Raw genomic sequence first — 24,439 nt, forward strand, 5'->3', positions numbered from 1 at the left:
GTCTTCCAGAGACTGGCTGGGACTGGAAGCTGTGAGCTATTGCACTCGCCTCACATCCCCTACATCACGATGGTGTCATCAGAAATTAACTATTTATTGACTTAAGCAGTATTTCTGCAACGATTCCCAATCAGCCATTTGCCTTGGAAGGACAGAGTTCTCGCATGCGTCGGCATTCCACAGGCGTTTACCGGGTAAATCTGCTTTCTTTGTGATTCGGTCCGACTGCGACTGAAGGCATGTGCAGGCCCGGAAGGACACAAAGAGAAATAGAGAAAGAGCACATGTTACGACAAGAATTTCTCGGATGCTTTTGTTCGAGGATTTATGTGACATCTGGTCTGTCAGTTGCGGGGCCCTAGTTGACACCTGTATGTGGCGGCCGCGTCTGAGGCTCTCGCTGGTCTACCCCGACACTGGGAGGCCTGCACAGGTGGCATTCTGTGCTGTCTAGTGGACGGCGCATGCTTCACGAGCGAACGGTTTTTAACAGCATAATTACGTCTGGTGGGTGTTTCATAACATTATTCTTTGCACAATCGGAATAAAAAAAAGTGATTGATTTAATTACTTCTTTACAAGACCTGCATCTTTCCAAACAGCAGAAAATTATGAGCAAGAGAAATCCATCTCCTGTAAACTGAATTTTTTATAAATAAACAGTATACCCTCTGCTATGTAATTGAATTTCCTGTCATGAGATCCCTCTTCTCCACCACACAGCCCCCCATGTCCAGGTTGGGGAGAGGGAGAGGGGAGGGTTGTTGGGGGGGCTACGATAGGGGGAGAGGTTAATTAATTGATCAGTTTAATTAAGTAGTCAATCAAACTGATAGAGTGAGAGGAGGCTATTCGAATAACTCAGGCCTGAAAGTATACTTGTATCACTGAGGGGTAGGCGAGAGGGTTGGAGGTTTCCTGAGGGGTTGGGAAGGGAAGAGGGAGAGGTGGGGGAACAATAGGTTAAGGATCTGTCAATCAGAAGGATGTATTATCCCCAAGGGGTCTTCATCCTATTAGCAAAACAATAGGTTAAGGACCTGTCAATCAGAAGGGGACAATGGGTTTGCCCCTTAGTGCTTACTTGCTCATGATGAAGGCAACATGCACTAACAAAACGCCCTGATGCTCCTGCTGTCCCACTACTAATGCAGTCAAAAACAGAAGAATAGAAGACAAACATACACTAGTGACGAAAAGTATTAGGACACCCATATGTAACTCAGAAATGATGACTGTGTGTTATGAGAGATGGATCCACCAGTATAAACACAGCTGGGAAGTACTATTTTGTCAGTAGAGAAGCGATAACAGTAGAAGGCTTCTTCAGGATAGCTCATGGCCTCAAACATCCACTAGCCACTGTCCATCAGAGAAATTTCAAGTGTTCTATAGCTGCCCGCGCTGAATGCTGGTGATGTGATTGTGAATTAGGAATGAGAAGCAAAACCAAAATCAAGCAGACCTCATGTACTGAGGGTTGGGGGACATCGAGCATTGTGGTGGATGGTGTAAAAATCGCATGTGATCAGGAGAAGGAATCTCTCGTGAATCCCAAGTACCACCAGCAGCCCAGCTAGAACCAAGACTATGTGTAGGAAATATGGGCTGCAATGGTTGAGCAGCTCCTCATATGCCACACATTCCTGTAGCCAATGTTAGCTTACACTTGGAGTGGTGTAAACAGACTGGGCACTAGACGTCGATGATTGGAAACGAGTGATGTAGAATGATGAACCACACTGTACCCTGCCACATTCCAATGCAAGGGTTTGATTTTGGGGAATGCCTCGGGAACGTTAGCTGTCATCATGCGTAGTACCAATAGTGAAGTATGGGGGAGGTGTTATTATGGTATGGCGGTGTTTTTCGTGGTTATAATATGGTGTGCTTAAGAAGACAGTAAATGGGAAGGATACGAACACATTTTACAGCATAGTGTTCAACATATAAAAGAATTATAGTTCTGAGACGACGGTTGTTTGTATCAGTATGATAGTGCACCCTGGTATAAAGCAGCATCTGCGAGACAACTCTAGTGGACAATAACATTCTTGGAATGGACTGGCCTGCCCACAGTCCCGACCTGAACCTAATGGAAAACATTTGGTACGAGTTAGAAAGTGGAGTTCACTCCACACCCCAGCGTCCAACGCTATTACCTGCTATTCAGGAGAAACTTATTGCCATTTCTCTTCAGATTTTCATTCGCCTTATTGAACGTGTTTCCAGCACGATTCAAGCCACGATGAAGATGATGGATGGCTCCTGCTAGGTGTCCAGATATTTTTGATGAGATTATCTAAGTGAGGAGTTAATGTGTGTGGTTGGTGTTGAGTATCTGTCATATTGCATTCTTAGGGTTTAGGTATTGCAGCAGGATGTGGTTGAGACTGTGATGGAGATACGGTTCACGAGGACTGGATATAAGATCCACATTAGAGCAACTTGCAGAGTGGAGGTGTTGGCTGGGAGGCAGGTGGGAGGGTCGTGACAGAGGTCCACTTGTCCTTACCTGTGGGGTGACCAGCTTGATCCTGCCAGAGGTGTGTAGCGGCTGGCCATCCTTGAGCCAAGAGATGGCCAGCTGAGGATGACCCTCAGTGGAGCAGTTGAGCTGTGCTGTCCGGCCCACGTCCACCGTCTGCTGCTGTGGCACCATGTATGCTGATAGCGGCGCTGCAACCACGGAGAAAGCACATGTGCTACACCAACAGGCCTCTGCACTTTACGCATTGCTGAAGAGAATAACTCTCACTCTATGTCCACTGCTAAAAATCCTAAAACAGGAAACTATCAAATGAAATGCACCAATCATTGTCTACAGCAAGAGTCTAAGAATTACCAGTATCGCTCCACTCGGCCAACAGCTGAGTCATTATAATGGTGCTTTAAGAATATGACCTTTTGAATTCAGTAATCTGTGGAAAATAATTAACTTCTGATTAAATATTTGTGCAGGACATGATCTGGGCTTGACAAAACCACTTTGATATTCACCCAAAGTACTCACTACTTTTTGTTTCTACTCTGTTTCGTACAAACTTGGAAAATATGTTGCATGCAGGTGGTTGCAAAGAAATTCCTCTCTTGCTGTTAACGTGTCGTGTATTGTCTTGCTTATATAGTGGATGTATCGAGGTCACCTTCCATACTCCTGGGACTTTTTCTGTTTTGAAAGTTATCCAAAGATTCATTTTAGATCATTTCATTAGATTTGGTAGAGAGCAATACAGTCGTCCCCACTAGGTTTATAAGGTTTGAATAACTTCTGCAATTATTTTACAGAAGCTCTCCTGCGAACCTTCCAGAACTAGCACTCCTGAAAAAAAGGATATTGGGGAGACGAGGCTTAGCCACAGCCTGGGGGATGTTTCCAGGTACTGGCATAAGTAAAGTTGTAAGGACGGGGCATGAGTCGTGCTTGGGTAGCTCAGTTGGTAGAGCACTTGCCCGCGAAATGCAAAGGTCCCGAGTTCGAGTCTCGGTTCGGTACACAGTTTTAATCTGCCTGGAAGTTTCAACTTCTTTGTAAATTTGACTCGATTTTATAATGACTGATATAACATGGTATACCTTCCCAATGCACGAAATTTCATTTCATATCCCCTTCCCTTTCTGGGTGCTTCACTTTTCTCTTGTCAGTCAGTGTAATTAACCCGCGAGCAGTCGTGCTATGAGCATTTTTCTCACAGAAATTTTAAAACATTCGGCATTTTGTCAACAGTGCCTGCAAGGTTCTCGTTCGGTCAGTAGCTAGGTTTCATATGTCCCCTGACGTGCACAAACTGTTGTCATTGTGTCAGTATGCGTGAGTCGCTCGCAGAGGTCAGTTGCTTGGGCATTTAGCTCATCTCACGAGTGTCGACGTAAGTGTATATTTCGCTTTTCAAATTTTCAAAATGTCATTTTATGTGTATTGATCTTAGTTTATTTCGTTTTTTTATTATTTACGGTGGCTACGTATATATGATATGAGTAAAATAATGTTATTTTGTATTTTTATAGGTGGATACAGAAGAAAGAACTTTCGCATGGCTGGAAGATGTACCTAGGAGTAGAATCCAAAATCTTGTCTTAGGCTCTACACCAAGTTTTAAATTGATTTACCAATGAAAGTGAAGTCCCAGACGCTGAAGAACCCAGTGGCATATGTGACAATTCCGTGCAAGACAAAAAAATCTTAATACAAAAAATGCATGTTTTTATTGTCAAACATTTTTGTGTAATGATGTAACGTTATGAGATATTTTGCAAATCTCAGATATATGGCAAAGATTAAGTCACAAAAATTAAGTAATAAGAAACAATTGTTTTTTATAATTATTTTTATTAGTGGCTGTCTGGCGATTTTATTTGTCCCACGATTATTACCAGCTATATAGTTATACGGATTTACTTTTAAAGGCTCGAGTTCTCGTGGCTTAAGTATGTAGCTATTTTACACAAAGTAATTACCTTGGCTGCGAGTGGGCATTCATTGAAATCAATGCGGAAAGTTGAAAGTTTGTGCCAGACTAGTGTTCTAACCCATGTATCCTGGTTACTAGGCTGATGTTCTGACTACTGAGCCAGCCAGACACACTGAAACTGCACGGACTACTCTTGCAAGCCTACTGTCGGACCCAAATTCTCAACTTATTCGCACACTACAAGTGTAGTGTCCCTTACCCACTTATCTCATTACTCGTGGTATCTCGCCGATTCCTGTACTAGTTCGAGCCTGATGTGTATGTGGTTTGAAGAGATCATTGGCTGCCTCGTCTTTACATATTATGTCTGTCTGTGTGTGTGTGTTGTCAGAACAGACACCACACCATAACATATATGTTGGCATTTTAGTTCTGTAGTGTCGTCAGTACAGTTTTAGATGGAGAGGTTGGCACAGGACAAGTAATCGCGGAGGGCTACATCAGACTGCCGAAACGGCTGGTAACACTAAAGAGAGAAACTGGCAACCCGTGGCGCAGCAGGTCTACTCGCAGCGCGGCGGCGAGTGGGCTGTGGTACTCACTGGTGACGAGCAGCGCGGTGGAGGCGCGCTCGGCGCCCACCGAGTTGTTGACGACGCAGACGTAGCGGCCAGAGTCCCTCAGCAGCGCGCCGTCCACGTAGAGGCTGCCGCCCACCTGGCGCACGCGGTTCTGTCCCGGCAGCGGCACGGGCGCGCTCCGGCCGTCCACGCTGTGGAACCACCTGCACGCACGAGCACGACGGGGACTCAGCCCACTGGCGTCGTAGGCCACAGCTCCATCCAGCACAGTAGCACAGTACTAGAAACGCCTTACTGGAATGCAGGTAATGCGAACAGTAACGGTAAGCCACTCACCAGACATGTGACGCGTAAACCTGTCGTCAGGATGAGTCACCTAAAACTTGCACCACAAATATTACAGAATTGGAAACTCCTGTTGACGTGCGGTTTTCACAGAGTGGATCCGTAGCCAGGGGCTCGTATTGTTAACCAATAAACTGATTGTAATAATACTTAGAAAGGGTAAGTTTGTGCACTAAACAGAACAATTCCTATCGACATTAACAAACTAAAAGTAGGATAAATTAGAAGGTCAGTGGTGTTTGTTGCTGGATACTAGTGCAAGTTGTTTACGAGGCATCTTATTTTGAGAACTTTCCATACCGATGCTTGTAAAGTACCTGCGGTAGCACACATAAAGAACAACACAATTGCTGGCCGCGGTGGTCGTGCGGTTTTAGGCGCTCCAGTCCGGAGCCGCGTTGCTGCTACGGTCGCAGGTTCGAATCCTGCCTCGGGCATGGATGTGTGTGATGTCCTTAGGTTAGTTAGGTTTAATTAGTTCTAAGTTCTAGGGGACTGATGACCACAGCAGTTGAGTCCCATAGTGCTCAGAGCCATTTGAACCATTTGAACAACACAATTACATACACTAGTTAAGTGGGTTTTTACTGGTAAGAAGACAACTGACCATCACAGGTTCTGTCCAAAATGATCATCGGCAGCGGCAACACACGGTTCCGGTCTGGTGTGGAACGACTGCTGCAAACATACTAGTATTTCAGCGGAGATATCGGAGCAGACTGCAAACTGCAGATCATTGGTGGAAAAGTCGGGTTTCCACCAATGAAAAGAAATAATAAAAACACCAATAAAGACTTCTAACCTCCCTCCCCTTCATCTTAAACAACCTATCAGAGACGGCCGGGGTGGTCGAGCTGTTCTAGGCGCTACAGTCTGGAACCGCGCGACCGCTACGGTCGCAGGCTCGAGTCCTGCCTCGTGCATGGATGTGTGTGATGTCCTTAGGTCAGTTTGGTTTAAGTAGCTCTAAGTTATTGGGGACTGATGAACTCAGCAGTTAAGTCCCATAGTGCTCAGAGCCATTTGAACCAACCTATCAGAATTAGATAGCAGCCATTTCTGCAGGTATATATGAAACAAAGTTTTCTCATTCAGCAGTAAACAAAAACACAGGGACCGAAACGTTGGTAGTTTTATATATATTGACAATGCGGTCACAAACCCAGAAAAATTTTAATGAATGGGACAATGGCCGCGGAAGTCTAAGTTTACACTGAACTATGTATCTTGTTTAGTGATGGAGCCGAATTTACCAATCATGGCCAAGTAAACCGCTGAAACACGCCCTATTGGTTTGTTGACAATCCCTGTTGGCTTTGTCAGCTGGACCATCAGCGACCGTAAGTGTGAATGTGTGGTGTGGGATAGTAGACTATCAGCTCACAGGACCATTTTTCATAGATGGAACACTGAATGCTCACAAGTATTGCAGCCTCCTAACATATCAGCTCCCCGAAGACGTTCCTTTGCAGATAAGGAAGGACCTGTAGTACCAACAGACGGCTGTCCAGTACATAGCACGAAGTACAATGGCATATCTTCACGAATTGTTTCCAAATGGCTGGATTGGACGCAGAGGACCCGTACCTTGGATTTGACGCCTGTAAATATTTTCTGAGGAGTCAAGGACACACCAATTATACCCGACGATAGCAACGACATGTTACTGCAGCCTGCTTTGACATCTCTGTTAAAATGCTAGAATGTGTGCAGCAGTCGTTCCATACCAGACTGGAAGCGTATATTGCTCTGCCTGTGGTAATTTTGTACGAAGCTTGTGATGGTTCAAATGGCTCTGAGCACTATGGGACTTAACATCTGAGGTCATCAGTCCCCTAGAACTTAGAACTACTTAAACCTAACTAACCTAAGGACATCACACACATTCATGCCCGAGGCAGGATTCGAACCTGCGACCGTAGCGGTCGCGCGGTTCCAGACTGAAGCGCCTAGAACCTCTCGGGCACACTACCCAGCAGCTTGTGATGGTCAGTTGTCTTGTTATTCATAAGAATCCACATAAATAGAGTATGCAGCTGTGTCGTTATTTAATGTGTTGTACAACAGATATTGTTCAAGTATTGATGTGGCAATCTTTCAAAATGAGATGTCTCATAAACGACTCCCAATACGAGTTTGCAGCAAACACCACTGACATTCTCATTTACCCTACATTTAGTTTATTAACGGCATTAGACATTGTTTCATTTAAATGAATGAATGTTTGCATAAACTTAAACTTTCTAAGTATTAATACAATCTGTTTACTGGGTATCAATATGAACCACTGACCGCCAACTCATTCTGAGAAACCCATACATCAATAGCATTGTCCATTTTCTCAAAATTTGAGGTGAGAGTTTTAGGTGATTCACCCTGTAAACACTGATGAGCCAAAGCATTATGGCTACAGCCTACCACACACTTGAATGTCGTCTGGTGGAACTGTCGGTAAAAGATGGGGCAAGGAAAGTATACAGGAGGAGCAGAGGCAATTGGGGCATGACTCCAGCGGACCTATGGGCAAATCAAATTACACAACTGAATTTCCAAAGGACAGATTGATACAACTGCTATTGCCCAGTGTCTGGTGATCAGCATCTCGAAGGCTGGTCGTCTTTTCATGTGCTACTATCATGAGCACCTATGAAAAGTGGCTGCTTAATGGCGAAAACACCAGCAGGTGAGAAACTTCTGGACGTCCACCCCTTATAGTACAACATTCAGTTTGTAGGCTTGCCTGCTCTGTAAAGCAAGATAGCATATAATAGCATATAATACAGTGCACTCATAATTGAACATGGTTCTCTACAACAGATGGCACCTAAGTGTGTCATGTTGACCCAACGAAATCATCAGTTACGATTACACTGGACAGAACGATCACCTGCTCAGATTAACCACATCTTTTACTGTCGTGTCCAGATATGCTCTCATCCAGGCAAATATCTACTTGAAACAGGCATCATGCCATGGATGAAATTCAGTTTGGCTATCAATGGTCCTATCATTGTTATTAAAGGAACTGTAACAGTTGTGACTAGTATATCTGTGCCAGTTCTGGACTAAAGAGCATGTTTTTTCGAAATTCCGTAATATAATCCAAAATTTAGCTTTGTTGCATCCCCCAAGCAAAATTTATGTATACCTACAAATGAAATTCTCAGTTTTTAAAAATCTAATAATTTTTTTTTTTATAAATAAGATCCGCCAAACCTCATCTATGTGTAAATACAAACGAAAATTTCATGTAATTAAAAATTAAAAACTCTAAAAATTTGTTTCTTTATGAAGAAGTTCTCCAACATAGCGTTTATTTATAATGTTGACCCAAATTTTATTTATTAAAAATATTAAAATATAATAAACTTTTCTCTTTATAAATAAACTCCGTCGAACCTCGCCTATCTACAGGGTGTTACAAAAAGGTACAGCCAAACTTTCAGGAAACATTCCTCACACACAAATAAAGAAAATACGTTATGTGGACATGTATCCGGAAACGCTTAATTTCCATGTTAGAGCTCATTTTAGTTTCGTCAGTATGTACTGTACTTCCTCGATTCACCGCCAGTTGGCCCAATTGAAAGAAGGTAATGTTGACTTCGGTGCTTGTGTTGACATGCGACTCATTGCTCTACAGTACTAGCATCAAGCACATCAGTATGTAGCATCAACAGGTTAGTGTTCATCACGAACGTGGTTTTGCAGTCAGTGCATTGTTTACAAATGCGGAGTTGGCAGATGCCCATTTGATGTATGTATTAGCACGGGGCAATAGCAGTGGCGCGGTATGTTTGTATCGAGACAGATTTCCAGAATGAAGGTGTCCCGACAGGAAGACGTTCGAAGCAATTGATCGGCGTCTTAGGGAGCACGGAACATTCTAGCCTATGACTCGCGACTGGGGAAGACCTAGAACGACGAGAATACCTGCAATGGACGAGGTAATTCTTCGTGCAGTTGACGATAACCCTAATGTCAGCGTCAGAGAAGTTGCTGCTGCACAAGGTAACGTTGACCACGTCACTCTATGGAGAGTGCTACAGGAGAACCAGTTGTTTCCGTAACATGTACAGCGTGTGCAGGCACTATAAGCAGCTGATTGGCCTCCACGGGTACACTTCTGTGAATGGTTCATCCAACAATATGTCAATCCTCATATCAGTGCAAATGTTCTCTTTACGGATGAGGCTTCGTTCCAACGTGATCAAATTGTAAATTTTGACAATCAACATATGTGGGCTTACGAGAATCTGCACGCAATTGTGCAATCACGTCATCAACACAGATTTTCTGTGAACGTTTGGGCAGACATTGTTGGTGATGTCTTGATTGGGCACCATGTTCTTCCACTTACGCACAATGCCGCACGTTATCACGATTTCATACGGGATACTCTACCTGTGCTGCTAGAACATGTGCCTTTACAAGTATGACACAACATGTGGTTCATGCACGATGGAGCTCCTGCACATTTCAGTTGAAGTGTTCGTACGCTTCTCAACAACAAATTCGGTGACTGATGGATTGGTAGAGGCAGACCAATTCCATTGCCTCCACCCTCTCCTGACCTCAACACTCTTGACTTTCATTTATGGGGGCATTTGAAAGCTCTTGTCTACGCAACCCCGGTACCAAATGTAGAGACTCTTTGTGCTCGTATTGTGGATGGCTGTGATACAATACGCCATTTTGCAGGGCTGCATCAGCGCATCAGGGATTCCATGCAATGGAGGGTGGATGCATGTATCCTTGCTAACAGAGGACATTTTGAACATTTCCTGTAACAAAGTGTTTGAAGTCACGCTGGTACGTTCTGTTGCTGTGTGTTTCTATTCCGTGATTAATGTGATTTGAAGAGAAGTAATAAAATGAGCTCTAATATGAAAAGTAAGCGTTTCCGGACACATCTCCACATAACATAATTTCTTTCTTTGTGTGTGAGGAATGTTTCCTGAAAGTTTGGCCGTACCTTTTTGTAACACCCTGTGTATCATCGATTGAAATTTAAATAAAAAACTTAAAGACACATTGAATTTTTAGAAACCTACATTTTTCCACATAAATAAAAGCAAAACAAAACGTACTCCACAGTTGAGCTACTTCAAAACTTAGAAAATTATTGTGCAGAAAAACATGATTTATGTTATAATGATTTAGAAAATTATTGCTAAGAATATGGCTATTCAATTTAACTAGGCAAGATCTATTGGGATTTATTGATTATTTTAATATGAAAGAAATTAAGAAGTGATAATTTATATACGAAACTATAAAAGAACTTCGATCAATTTGCAAAACAAAAAATTTAAAGAACTACTCCAAATTTAGCAAAGAACAATTAATCGATCTCATTCTAAATAGTATTGTCAATAATAATAACAACATTAACGATAGTGAATTGAATGTAATAGCCTTAAAAGAACTTCATGAAATCTGTTAAATGAAAAAATTAAAATATAAATCTGATCTTATAACAATTAATAGCTTTTATGAAAAGAACAGAAGATAAAATTACTAACAGCTCTAACAATTTCAGTATAAAATCTTCAAATGGTATTTGTAAAATCTGTAAAACAAAATATTTAAAATATTTTTCAAATCTTAAAAACCAACAGTTAATCGATCTTATGCATATTGTCGATAATGAGAATTATTTTCAAAAGCTTCTAGAAGGCAAATATGAAGAAATTAAACAAAAAACTATTCATACGTTCTTCAGGCTACACTTTACTAGGTGAAGATGACTTTTTTAAATCACCTAAAGGATTTTATAGAAAAACGTATGCTTTTATATCAAGAATAATAACTTATGTAATCAATAATAATGATTATAATACTGAGCAACAAGATTTTTCAATCAAATTAAGGAATACATTAAAGAATATACAAGGAAGAGGGATTAAAGCTAATATGAAATTTTGTTGATATTAAAAAAAGACGAGGTGGAACGTAACTTTAAAGCAAATAATATTCTTGAGAACAAATGATTTTGAATAGTATTATGAAAGATCAGTGAAAAACTATTAACTGAAATAGAATAAAGGTAAAGGAAAAATCTGGATGGCCTTTACTTTATATAAATAGGTTACAAAGGAGTGTTAATAGACACAAACCAATTACTGATTCTTCTTATATCGATTTACCAAAATGAATGAAAAATAAAAAGTGGTAATTAATGTAAAAACAGAAATAAAAAATATTTTTTTAAAAATAAAATCAGCTTTACATCCAGCAAATAATCATGTATATAGAGTTCATAATTACAAAAATGTTGAATTAATATTAGATGAAATGTTTGAAACAGAGAAAATCAATTTTCCAGTTCAATTAACTGATATTCAAAAATTTGAAAGGAGATTAAATACTTCATTTAATGTTTACAAATGAAAGTGATGATGAAGAAGAAACATTTATCGTACATCCTCTGCACCATACAATAAATAAACAAGAAAAATATGTTAATCTTCTTTTAATTACAGCTTAAAAAATTCACATTATTGTTGGATAAAAGATCTATGTAGATTAATTAGTTCATTATAAACTAAAAATGGTCATAAAATTTATCCTTGTGATAGATGTCTAAGAAATTTTTAATCATATAAAAAATTAGACAACCATGAGAACAACTGCAAAAAACATAAAGAAGTAAAACTAAGTAAGCGTTTTAAAGGAAGAAATTTAATTTGAAAGTTATAATTATTCATGAAAGCTAACTTCCGTACTTTATGCAGATTTGAAAGATGTTAACACTTGTCAGCCAAATCATGAAAGCTTATATTAACAAATACCAAACACATCTACCAATTTCATTTAGTTACTACGTTAAATATTCTAATGGTTATTATAAAAGATCTGCTGTGTGTGCTGGTAAAGATTCAGCAAAAAATTTCCTTGAAATGTTAAAGCAAGAATCTAGAGATAGTAGTAAAATATATGGACAAAATATTCCAATTATAATGACTAAAGACGATGAAATGAGTTTTATAAATTTACAAACTTGTTTCATTGTGAAAAAGAATTTTCTAATGCGAAAAAAGCAAGAGATCATGATCACCTAACAGGAAAATAAAAAGGAGCTGCACAGCAAGATTGCAATCTTAATTATCAAAATCCTAAATATGTTCCAGTTTGTATTATAATGTTCATTTGTTTATTAAAGAATTAGCAATAGATACATGAGGTATTCATTCTATTCAAAATAATTGACAAAAATATATTTCTTTTAGTAAACTAGTTCTGAACAGTTCACAGGAGAGTTTCTGTAGAGCTTGGAAGGTAGGAGATGAGGTACTGGCAGAAGTAAAGCTGTGAGGACGCGGTGTGAGTCGTGCTTGGGTAGCTCAGTTGGTAGAGCACTTGCCTGTGAAAGGCAAAGGTCCCGAGTTCGAGTCTCGGTCCAGCACACAGTTTTAATCTGCCAGGAAGTTTCATATCAGCGCACACTCCGCTGCAGAGTGAAAATGTCATTCTGGAAACATCCCCTAGGCTGTGGCTAAGCCATGTCTCCACAGTATCCTTTCTGTCAGGAGTGCTAGTTCTGCACGGTTCGCAGGAGAGCTTCTGTAATGTTTGGAAGGTAGGAGACGAGGTACTGGCAGAAGTAAAGCTGTGAGGACGGGGCGTGAGTCGTGCTTGGGTAGCTCAGTTGGTAAAGCACTTGCCCACGAAAGGCAAAAGTTCCGAGTTCGAGTCTCGGTCCAGCACACAGTGGTTTATATGCTTTAGTTAAGAGGTCACAAATACCATTTGCAAAAAATTTTCAAGAGTGGTTTTATGAAGAAGTTTTACCATCCATTCGAAAACACGAAGAATATAAAATTAGAAAAGAAGTAATAACCTTATATAAAGAGCAGACAAATAACAAAAATTACTGTATAGAGCAATTAGGAAAAATATGTACAAGAAATTAAGAAATCACTAAATTGCATGGGAAACAAATACAAAATTTAACAGAAACAGCTAATATTGTTTTGGAAGTAGTAAACAAAAGAAATACAAAAATAAATAGGCTCTTACTTCATGTTGCTCCTCAATTACATGACAAAATTTACCACCTGTTTTTGTTATTTTAAGATTGTATGATTATAATTATGATTATTATGTCATTCGAGCACAATTTAACAATTTACAACCATGATTAAATGTTATCAGAAATGGAAATACGAATTGTGAAGAATTTTTGGAAATTTTAAAGAATCATTTATGTCCAAAATTCAGTACATTTACATCAATGAATGAAAGAAACTCTAAGAAGTATTTGTCATTGAAATTATTGCAATAGTTTGAATATATATTTACGAGAGCAACCATAGGATGATATAACTAATAAAACAAACATTTCTTAGAATTAAAAAAACTAAATTTCCAAGTACTTTTTTAATAAATTTCAAATAACATTTATAACAATTTTTATACAAATCGAATAAAACATTTTCTTTTAAATCTATCGATTTCCATTAATTATAATTTTCAATTAATTCCAATATTAAATCATTTTTTGTTGACCATCATTTCAATATCTAAATATCTTCAATAATAAAAGACTATGCATAATGAAAATTATATTCAATATCAAACATGTTTAAATCTTCTGTAACTAACTTCATTAATATATAAAATTTTATTTAAATTTAAAAAAGTACATTTATTTACAGAACTATTGTATGAATTATCAAACATTTACCATGTATTTTAATACCTTTCTTACCTGAAACCTTTTCAACACTATAAACATCAGGAAAATTCGTTTTGAGTAGTTTTTGTTCATGAAAATTGCTTTTTGTTTGTTCACCTTTCTGATTTTCCAATTAATATGTAATTGTATTAGAATGAATAACATCATCATTTTCAAAAATTTCTGTTAACCAGTTGGCAGTATGTCGTTTTTCAAAAACAGCTTTTCGTTTACTTATTCTTGCTCTATTGTCAATTTTATAGTTACCGTTAGTATCTACCAAATTTCTTATGCAAGTATTTTTAATTTTCTTTGTTTTTATTTTTCAGCTTCATTTTTATTGTTGAATGTTTTGTGTTGTTATATTAATCAATTCATTTAGAAACTAAGTCCACCCATTTGTAAGTTCCTTGAAGAGCAAATTTTTTCCACACTTTTTCTTCTAATGTTCTATTAAATCGTTCAACAGATGATTTTGTTTGAATAAAAGTTGAATAATGATTATTGTTACATTTTCATTAATTCTTGAAATTCTGTATTATACAATTCTTTACCATTATCTGTTTTAAATTTTTTTATATTTTCTGTATCTAAATACTTCTTCAAAGGCGTTTTTACCTGTTTTACCTGTAGGTGGAATAGCCATACCAAATTCTCAAGAAACGTCTATAACAGTTAATAAGTATTTAATCCCTTATTTATTTTTGAAATTCCTTTTAATTTTCCAGAATTCATGTCAGGTAAATCAGCTAGCCATAAAGTCAGTATTTCCAAAAGAATCTAAATTTTTCCTTTTCAATTTATTTTCCCATTGGTTTATGTAATTAATTAATAATTCCTCCACAAATATGTCCTTTAGGACTTAGCTCTTTTCTATGAATGTATTTAATTCATTAAATACAATGTTTTTTTAACAAATTTACTTTTTTTAGTTTTATAAATTTAGCAAATACCTTCAGTTCTTTGTAATCCATTTTTGTTGTTAATGTAAGATGATAACGTCTTTCAGTAAAATTTTTACACTTCAAAGAGTAAATATGATTATGAATCTTTATTGACATAAAATAATTAAATTACTGTACCAATTACAATTACTTTTAAATCAACTGAAACAGTTTTAAGAGACTCTATCTTACAGTTACAAAATTGATTCACTGTATTCAGGAATTATTTTGTAAAGTTTGTCAAAACACTCATCAAAAAAACAAAATCATTAATTTTTAGACCTCTGTTGATATTCTTACCAGAAACAACAACTTTTCTTAGAATAAAATCATACTCAGTGAAATTGTGCAGTTTTATTCACCACCAGTCATAAAAGGAAATTCAGTTATCTGTTTTATCATATACTTTATCTTTAATATTACTTAACCCACTTAGAAATGGAGTTAAGCCTGGTTTTGAGAGGTAATCTGAAAAAGCTTTTTCTATTTCTCTTCTTGTAATGTAATTAGTTAGATTAGTTGTATTAAGTTGATTGAAATCCATTTTGCTGACATAGTTATTCAACTGCATTAAAATATTTGTATAATCAGGTTTTGTAACATATTCTTTTTCTGTGTACTGTTTAGTAACAGCATCATAACCATTTACTGATCTTTTATATCTACTATTCTTCTACCTTTAAAATCAATGTAGGCTTTAGTTGCTTTAAAAATGATACATGATTACTTTTAAATTGTTTAATTAAACTTTCTATTTGTGGATCAACTTCTGCTTCTGGCTCATTTTTTATTTTGCCATTGAAATGAAGTAAAATAGCGGGAAAACATTCGCAAAGGCAGTAAAGTAATGAGAATAGAGAAGGAAAGTGATTTAGACTCAAAACCATACGGCAATGGTTTATTGATCAAAACAGTATTGCATTAAGTACAGAATTTTTCATGAGGTTGAGCTGAAATGTCAACAGGTGGACTTACGATTATAAGTAGTGCTTGTAGACTGTTTTCAAGTGATCCTCAGACCATTATTGCGAGGTTGTAAGCAAGAACTGTTAACACCACAAAACCAGAAGTGTAACATAATGTTCTGCCCTAGCACTCATTTCATTACCGTCGCCATCCTACAGTGAGTCGAGCATAGAAATTTTACCATGCCATTCATACAGTTTTCAATAAGCAAATAGATGTTTAGGAGCCTCCTCAATCTCAGTTTTGGACGGGACTTCGTAAGTTACAGCGTTAGTAGAGTAACTGTCTACTTTCTTCGTGTAACATTCCTGAAGCAGTGCCGAAAGCTCACCAGATGTACGCTGTGGAGCCAAAACATTACGGCCATCTGCTTAACAGCTTGTTTGTCCGTCTTTGGAACAAAATGCATCATTGATTCTGCTCATGGCGGTTGCGATGGTTTGTTGGTGGGTTTCTGAAGGCGTATGGGATTTGATATCTACGCGCAGGTCATGTAATTTGCGTAAATAAGGGGCCGCCGATTTCCTTACGCGGTGATGGCGCCCAATAGCGATCCACATGGGTTCCATAGGATTTACATCAGGCAAATTTGGTTTCCGAGACATCAACGTGAGTTCAATTTAATGCTCCTCAAACAACTGTAGTTACGCTCCTGAAAAATGACTTCGCCGTCATATTAAGCATGAAATGAAGCAGGTGGTTAGCAGCTGTCCGCGTGTTTTCGAATGCTGTCACAGGTCCTATGAAAGCGCAGGAGAACGTCTCCCGTAGCGTAATACTACTCCAGCTACTCCGCGTCCGTGGCACGCTGCACATTTTGAGACGCCGTTCACTTCGATGACGACGTTTGTGGAGACGACCATCAACGTAATGCAAAAATAATGTGATTCGTCTAAAGAGCCGATACGTTTCCATTGATCGGCGGTCGAATCCCGATGGTCCCATGGCCGCAGCAGTCATAACTGACGACATCGTTGGGTCAACGTGTGAACATATAGCTCTGTGTTCAACAGTGTTCGATGCACAGTGTACTCGAGACACTTGTGCGTGCACCCGCAGAGGTGCCACAGATCACCATCCATCCTACGTTACAGAGCAGACAAGCCTCCGAACCCCACGTTCTGTGGAGAGTCGTGAACGTCCAACCATTATCCCCCAGTGGTAGTTTCACTGTCCTTCTACCTCTTTCGATAGGTGCTCATGACACATGAACATTCTACCAGCTTCGCCGTTTCCGGGATACTCGTTCACAAGCTTTGCATAATAATAATCTGTTCTTTGACGAGGTCACTTCCCCATCTGTAGCCCATATCTTCACTAGGGTGATCCCCCATCCACCTCTGCTGCAGTTACATACTTTTCATAGCGCGTCACGTGCCTGAAACGTCAGAAAGCTGCATCCGACCTCGCGGTGGGAAGTGGTCATAATGTTTCTGCTTATCGGTGTACAACTTTCGTTGTGTTATATTCTGATTACCTGGAACGTTGACTGAATTAAAAGTAGTGCATATTATTTTCTGCCCATTACGTGATCTTGGAGGTAAGATCGCGAATTGGACAGAAAATAATATGTCAATCACCGTCTTATCCTTTCAGCCTTCCCGAAGAATTATTAGCCAGGAAAACTCAAAGACATACCAGTGATGCGATGTTTTTTTTCATGTTTTACGTCAAGAAATACATAGCCCACGAACATACGTGCCAAGCTGGAATACCTGGAAAATGTAAGTGAACAACACTTCCAGATGTAAGCGGAAGTCACACAAAAATCATACCACTGACAGTTAAATGAAGTAAACGAAACGCATGTTGTAAAACAAGTACACATTATTAAACCTAGATAAACGGATTTAGATACCTTAAACAGCATTATGTTGATAATTTTCACGTCAAATCCGTCTATATAATACCCGTAGCAAACCCGTTTCGCCTGAATTTTTTGAAAGGAATCATCAGTGACCTTAAATACACTAAATATAAAATCAAGTGTACCGAAGAAATTATTCGAACGCAACAGAAATCAGTAGGTACCATGTGCGTGCACAGACAAACAAATTGTTGCAATTTAAGAAAAATTGGATGATTAATTCAAGAGAAAAAACTTCACAAATTGAGGAAGTCATTAACGTGTTGGTCCACCTCTGGATCTTACGCAAACAGTTATTCGTGTTTGACACGATTGATAGAGTTGTATGATGTCCTCCTGACGGATATTGTGCCAAATTCTGTGCAGTTGACCCTGTCAAAATCCGGAGATGGCTATAGGACCTTGGTCATTATTCCCCAGACGTTCTCATTTGGGGAGAGGTCCGAGAATCTTGCTCGTCAAGAAAGGATTTATCCAGCACGAAGACAAGCACTGGAAATTCTCGCCCCTGTGGGCGGGCATTGTCTTGCTGAAATGTCAACGATGGCTTGCTATGAAGGTAAGAAAAACGGGGCACAGAATATCGTCGACGTACCGCTGTGCTGTAAGGGCGCCGCGGATGACAACCAAAGGTGTTCAGCTATGAAAGAAAACGGCACCCCAGACCATCACTCCTGGCTGTAGGGCTGTATGATGGGTGACAGTCAGGCTGACGCCTCACAACTGTCTGGGGTGTCTCCAGACACGTCTTCGCTGGTTATCAGAGCTCAGTCCGAAGCGTAACTCATCACTCATGACAATACTACTCCAGTGAATAAGATTCCAGGTCGAAGACTTTTCTGGAGACGCCACGGACAGCAGCGGGATACCAACCTGGCTGTCGCCCGCCGTGCGGCCTTCATCCAGGAGTGGTGGTCTGGGGTGGCGTTTCCTTTCATAGCAGGACTCCTTTGGTTGTCATCCGCACCTCCCTTACAGCACAGCGGTACGTCGACGATACTCCACGACACGTTATGTTGACCTTCATGGCAAACCATCCTGCGTTTACATTTCAACAAGGTAATGCCCGTCCGCATGCTGCCAGAGTTTCTACTATTTGTGTTCATGCTTCCAAATCCTACCTTGGCCAGCAAGGTCATTGTATCTCTCGCTATTTGCGTACGTCTGTAGGGAAATGGGCAGGTACGATAATAGTTGGTGGTGACTTTAATTTGCCCTCGATATGCTGGCGGAAATGCATGTTTAATTCCGGAGGTAAGCATAAAATATCATCCGAAATTGTGCTAAATTCATTCTCTGGAAATTATTTTCGTGCAGTTAGTTCATGAGCCCACGCGAATAGTAAACGGTTGTGAAAACGCACGTGACCTCTTAGCAAGAAATAATCCTGAATTAATAACGAGCGTCAAAGCCGATTCAGGGATTAGTGAACACAGAGTTTTCGTAGAGAGACTGAATGTTGTAATCCCCAAACCCTCGAAAAATAAGCGAAAAATTTACCTATTCAGAAAAGCAGATAAATATTCACTTGACGCTTTCCTGAGAGACAATCTCCACTCATTCCCAATTAATAATATACGTGTAGACCAGATGTGGCTTGAATTCAAAGAAATAGCATCGGCAGCAATTGAGAGATTTATACCAAATAAATTAACAAACGACGGAGCTGATCCTCCTTGGTACACAAAACAGGTTAGAACACTGTTGCACAAACAACGAGCAAGCATGCTAAATTTAAACAGACGCAAAATCCCCAAGATTGACGATCTTTTACAGAAGCTTGAAATTTAGCGCGGACTTCAATGCGAGATGCTTATAACAGTTTCCACAACGAAATTTTGTCTCGAAACCTTACAGAAAATCCAAAGAGATACTAGTCGTGTGTGAAGTATGTAAGCGGCAAGAAACAATCAATGCCTTCTCTGTGCGATAGCAATGGAGATACTTTCGACGACAGTGCTGCCAAAGCAGATTCACTAAACACAGCCTTCCGAAATGCCTTCACAAAAGAAGACTAAGTAAATATTCCAGAATTCGAATCGAGAACAGCTGCCAACATGAGTAACGTAGAAGTGAACATCCTGATAGTGAAGCAACTCAAATCACTTAATGAAAGCAAGTCTTCTGGTCCAGACTGTATACCAATTAGGTTCCTTTCGGAGTATACTGATGCATTAGCTCCATACTTAACAATCATATACAACCGTTCGCTCGACGAAAGATCCGTACTCAAAGACTGGAAAGCTGCACAGGTCTCACCAATATTCAAGAAAGGTAGTAGGAGTAATCCACTATATTACATGCCCATATCAATAACGTCGAAATGCAGCAGGATTTTAGAACATATATTGTGTTCGAACATTATGAATTACCTCGAAGAAAACGGTCTATTGACACACAGTCAGCATGAGTTTAGAAAACATCGTTCCTGTGAAACACAACTAACTCTTTATCCACATGAACTGTTGAGTGCTATTGACAAGGGATTTCAGATCGATTCCGCATTTCTGGATGGCTTTTGATACTGTACCAAACAAGCGGCTCGTAGTGAAATTGAGTGCTTATGGAATATCGACTCAGTTATGTGACTAGGTTTGTGATTTCCCGTCAGAGATGTCACAGTTCGTAATAACTGACGGAAAGTCATCGAGTAAAACAGAAGTGATTTCTGGGATTCCCCAAGGTAGTGTTACAGGCCCTTTGCTGTTCCTTATCTACATGAACGATTTGGGAGACAATCTGAGCAGCCGTCTTCGGTTGTTTGCAGACGACGCTGTCATTTACGACTAATAAAGTCATCAAAGGTCAAAACAAACTGCAAAACGATTTAGAAGAAATATAGAAATGGTGCGAAATTGGCAGTTGACCCTAAATAACGAAAAGTGTGAGGACATCCACATGAGTGCTAAAAGGAACTCGTTAAACTTCGGTTACACGATAAATCAGTCTAATCTAAAAGCCGTAAATTCAGCTAAATACCTAGGTATAATTACGAACAACTTAAATAGGAAGGAACACATAGAAAATGTTGTGGAGAAAGCTACCCAAAGACTGCGTTTTATTGCCAGGACACTTAGAAAATGTAACAGACCTACTAAGGAGGCTGCCTACACTACGCTTGTCCGTTCTCTTTTAGAATACTGCTGCACGGTGTGGGATGCTTACCAGATAGGACTGACGGAGTACATCGAAAAAGTTCAAAGAAAGGCAGCACGTTTTGTATTATCACGAAATATGGGAGAGAGTGTCACAGAAATGACACAGGATTTGGGCTGGAAATCATTAAAAGAAAGGTGTTTTTCGTTGCGACGGAATCTTCTCACGAAATCCCAACCACCAACTTTCTCCTCCGAATGCGAAAATATTTTGTTGACACCGACCTACGTAGGGAGGAACGATCACCACGATAAAATTAGGGAAACCAGAGCTCGTACGGAAAGATATAGGTGTTCATTCTTTCCGGGCGCTAACGGAATTGGAATAATAGAGAATTGTGAAGGTGTTTTGATGAACCCTCTGCCAGTCACTTAAATGTGATTTCCAGAGTATCCATGTTGATGTAAACGTAGGTCTCTCCAACCAGATCGAGATTTTGAGGATATAACGCGCCTATTGGATAGAATTTGGCATGATATCCCGGTTTGCTCCCATTCGGATAACTCTTTCGTGGTGCGTGTTTTTTTATTTTTTTATACATGTTTGGGTTCACGCTAGTTACCTTTCGATAATAGACCCTGTACATTGAGATTATAAACAGTTACGGCACCTTCCTGATTTTATATAACATAACAATAATTCAAATTTCTGCTGACAAATTTTGTTTATGCTGCTCTAAATGTGTTTTTGTTCGTTATTTTGGCTTTAGATCTGTCCTTCTGCTTTGTGCAATCTGCTTTTATCACTGCACTAAGAATATGAATACTTGTTTATTTCATGTTATGTTTAGAATGTTGTTTACAATTACGGAACAATATTGCCTGTTGTGAAATGTGCGTGGTCGTGCGGTAGCGTTCTCGCTTCCCGCGCCCGGGTTCCCGGGTTCGATTCCCGGCGGGGTCAGGGATTTTCTCTGCCTCGTGATGACTGGCTGTTGTGTGACGTCCTTAGGTTAGTTAGGTTTAAGTAGTTCTAAGTTCTAGGGGACTGATGACCATAGATGTTAAGTCCAATAGTGCTCAGAGCCATTTTTTTGTGAAATGTGTGTGCAATACCTTTCTCTCTCTCCTTGTATGTGTGTGTGTGTGTGTGTGTGTGTGTGAGAGAGAGAGAGAGAGAGAGAGAGAGAGAGAGAGAGAGAGAGAGAGAGAGAGAGAGAGAGAGCTCTCCTGGTTATCATACGCATGTATCAGAACCATCAGACAAGAGACATCGGACTCTGTCTTCGCATTTGTCAGTTAAGTGTAGTGGATCAAAACGTGACCAGGTATCAAATATCCTTCTAGGCAACAAGACTGACATAGTCGCCATTCAAGAGACTCATATGAACATCGATGGCAAACTCAAGTCAAGAGGGAGAATACCGGGATATAAACTACTAGGAGCCAAACTTCATCATGTTTATGAACGTGTGACATACTATTTGCAATGACATACAGGACGTCTGTTTGTGAATACCTGTACCGAAAGCGAACCCGTAGTATCACCACAAACGTTGAAAGGCTGTCAATAACAGTGATGTGGGTAAACCTTCTTAAGTGGTCAGAAGAAGTCCTAACAATACAGTGATCAAAACGGAGATAAACTTGTATAATGGGCTGAAGAGAGAAATCTAAAACTTATATCTGATGCAAGAAACAAGAGCACTTTCACAAAATGCAGAAAAATTGGAGCACAACCCCGACTTGTGTTTTGTACCCCAAAATAAAATCAACGTTTCCACATGTCTAGAAAGGTGCTCAGAGGCTTCCCACGTGGTCAACACCTGTATGAAACAGGAATACGAATGGTAGTAGTTAGGTCCATTCGAAGATCGAGATGATGTTTCCGGAAAGCAAAAACTAACATTTGTGTCATTCAATTTTATGGGCAGTACTCTACACACTGTGATATGACTGAATCCTGTGTAACATGGCGGGAAAATCAAATTTCAGTCATTGCCACTTTTTGTGTTAAGTATACATTCTGTCATGACTTATTTTGGAGGGGGGGGGGGGGAGGGGGTTAATTTCTTGTAGAATATGTACCTGTAGGCAACAAATTAAACCCACATACAGCCTTGCAAAAAATACTTTATTTTCCAAACTCGGAAAAGAAGTCAAAGAGTAAAAACGTATATCTAACGTCCGCTGCACTTGCGTGGAGTAAACGAAGCACGCACTACTCGCTACTCCCATGTTCCCACATACCTTTCAATGAACGCCGCAAGCTATTCAATAGAGTAAAAACTAGATACTGATCCTCGGATTCGGTGTCACTCAATCTGCAACAGCAACCACAGGAATTTTTGTATTTAGTGCCACAGATGAATGACCAGCCCACTCCAATGAAGTGTACTGCCGCCAAACCGTTGCTGCACTACCTCAGTAAAGGCTTTGATGGAAGAATCTATCGAAAAGTCCCAATAAACAGAGCTAAATCTCCGGTGACAAATTTAGCGACGAAACATACCTCCTTCACGAGACTATTGAAGCGTTTAATCAGCTACGGACTACAAAAATTTCAATTGACGAACCCAGAGTGCCGCAAAATCTTCTTCGGGAAATTGTCTGGATTTCAGAGCTGTGGTAACAAAAGCCAGTTCTGTTCCAACGGAAATAAAACAAAAATGATATCCCATTTAGAGAGCAATAAAAGCCATATTGAAAACATTTGCGTTGATATTGCAAATAGAGTGGTCGAAGCGACATCTCTCTCTCGGTTTGGCTGTCTAAATCGTTTTGTCGAATGCGCTGCGCGTTACTTTTGTTTTTCCGCGGTGACGTCAACAAGGAGCCAAATGAAAAGTCGATCATTCCGACCAACGAGCTGTATATGGTACTTTTAAACCGGAACGCGCAGCGAAATTACTGTTTTCATTTGATATTTGCTTCTCGTTTTACCCACTGGAAATTGATACGTCGCGAATTTTGCTCGCTTTAGTGAGGAAAATAACGCGTTACGATTGCGAGGGTGTCTGTAGAGCCGCAGCAGTGAGTTATCCCGCTGGCTTTGTGATATGGCCAGTGGACAGAAACATAAGCAGTCACATGAAACGGGCGTTAGGAAGGCATGGAAACAGGCGTCGAAGCTTCGACACAACGTGGCAGCGCTGTTTGCAGAAAGGAATTGTGACGAAAGCTGCTGCACTTCCCGATCATTGTTGCAGGACGCTGGGGTCTGGAGCTAAGTAGACTTCCTTACTCATCCGAAAGGTGTTACGCTGGACGGTAGGTTCAGGTCGCGGCTCAAATTAACCCAGTCCAACAATGTTACTTTACAGAAAGCATTGCCGCGAAGATGCTGCTTTATGACTTGGTGACACGATGATACAATCATCGTCTCCAATCTATTCGTCTATTGTAAACAGTACAAAATGCTCTGAAACGTGTTCAAATCACTCCGATTTTAGCGTTGTCTTAAGCTCAATAAGGGGACCCAATACGGTAACATCAGCTCATAAGTATCTCGCTGGTGGCACTACACACGATGGGAGTCAACGTTCTGCA

General features: G+C 39.8%; 1 protein-coding gene across 1 annotated transcript in view; it reads right to left on the reverse strand.

The window, feature by feature from the left end:
* The window catches only part of LOC126455744 (Down syndrome cell adhesion molecule-like protein Dscam2), a 192,788-nt gene that overhangs the window by 132,718 nt on the left and 35,631 nt on the right, over positions 1–24,439 (reverse strand). The window contains exons 3-4 of the mRNA XM_050091512.1: positions 5,015–5,196; positions 2,516–2,679 (exon numbers count right to left, since the gene is read on the reverse strand). Of these exons, the coding sequence (XP_049947469.1) occupies positions 2,516–2,679; positions 5,015–5,196 (346 nt within the window). The remainder of the gene's footprint in view (positions 1–2,515; positions 2,680–5,014; positions 5,197–24,439) is intronic.

The sequence above is a fragment of the Schistocerca serialis genome, chromosome 2, assembly GCF_023864345.2.
Source record: "Schistocerca serialis cubense isolate TAMUIC-IGC-003099 chromosome 2, iqSchSeri2.2, whole genome shotgun sequence".
Classification (NCBI taxonomy): Eukaryota; Metazoa; Arthropoda; class Insecta; order Orthoptera; family Acrididae; genus Schistocerca; species Schistocerca serialis.